Source organism: Cicer arietinum, chromosome 4 (assembly GCF_000331145.2).
Source record: "Cicer arietinum cultivar CDC Frontier isolate Library 1 chromosome 4, Cicar.CDCFrontier_v2.0, whole genome shotgun sequence".
NCBI classification, from domain to species: Eukaryota; Viridiplantae; Streptophyta; class Magnoliopsida; order Fabales; family Fabaceae; genus Cicer; species Cicer arietinum.
Genome location: NC_021163.2, coordinates 29,648,975 through 29,650,119, shown reverse-complemented (window position 1 = coordinate 29,650,119; position 1,145 = coordinate 29,648,975). Strand labels below are relative to the sequence as shown.

At 29.2% G+C, this 1,145-nt stretch overlaps 1 protein-coding gene across 1 annotated transcript in view; it reads right to left on the bottom strand.

Annotated features, from left to right (window-relative positions):
- Positions 1 to 572: 572 nt before the first annotated feature.
- The window catches only part of LOC105851958 (zinc finger BED domain-containing protein RICESLEEPER 2-like), a 2,161-nt gene continuing 1,588 nt past the window's right edge, over positions 573 to 1,145 (bottom strand). Inside the window, exons 4-5 of the mRNA XM_012715004.1 lie at positions 843 to 856; positions 573 to 738 (exon numbers count right to left, since the gene is read on the bottom strand). Coding sequence (XP_012570458.1) covers positions 573 to 738; positions 843 to 856 — 180 coding nt within the window. The remainder of the gene's footprint in view (positions 739 to 842; positions 857 to 1,145) is intronic.

Below are 1,145 nucleotides of genomic sequence, written 5' to 3'. Positions count from 1 at the left end.
GGTTTTTTTATGCAACCAATTTTAAAAAACCAATTTTAAAAAATCAATTTTAAAATCGATTTTTTCTCAAAATTAGTTACAATTTGGCTATTTTTAAAAAACAATTTAGGCATAGTTTAAAAACCGATTATTTACAAAAAAATCGATAAAATTCTCAAACCAACTCAAAATCACAAAATATAAGTAAATTTTTAAAGCATCTCCCTTCAAACATTTGCTAGTATAAAGGGAGTCAAGTAACTAATTGAGTCAATATCTTCAAAAGTCATATACTAACTATATCAAGAACAATTACAAAAAAAAATGTAATTTAATGAATAGTTCAAGTCACACAACGAATTTCCAATATTTCAATAATCATTAAGTGAGGTTGGAGATGTAATTAGCATCTAAACACATTGATTAATGAGAATGATTTCATTTAAATAAGCATGATAAATCCCAAATAATCATATCATTGTCATCTACTAATGAAGAAGAAGAGTCAACATTAATATTGAAATACTCTTATTTAATAAAAACAAAATGTAATGTTCATAATCATGTCCTCTCTTTGTCCTTATACAGAGAAATTAAGTCTTCAAGCATGAAGCCAACAATACTATGTCTCCAGTTAAGGTTAATTTCTGCTCCTTCAAATCCATAGACACTAACTCAACACCTGCAAAAGCATGTGAAACAAGAGTGAAGGCATCAACCAGACACAAAATGTCCAAACAACAGGGCTTTGTTTTGCCCCTACCATTAAAGAAACAGGTACATCAATATATCAAGGGACAATTTGGTTTTTTTGTTTTAATTAATTTTGAAAAGGCATCATGTGAGGCAGCAGCCTTTAGCACCTTGTTTTAATTCCCTAAAGTTATATCAAATAATTTATTTAGAACCCGAAGCAAAACATCAAATGTCCAGCACAAGAGGTTTTTCACACACCCCACTAGTAGTAATCAGTATCACCATCACATAATAATAGATTTACTACTAGAAGAGGAAGGAAGCCAATGAACGGACAAGGCACAGATTCTTTCATTTCTAAAATTATGCTAAAATCACTTCAAATTATGCCTTCTCAATGTGTTTAGATGCTAATTTCCAAAATTTCAAAACCAAATATTTGTAAATTGCATAAAGTATTCAGATTTAAA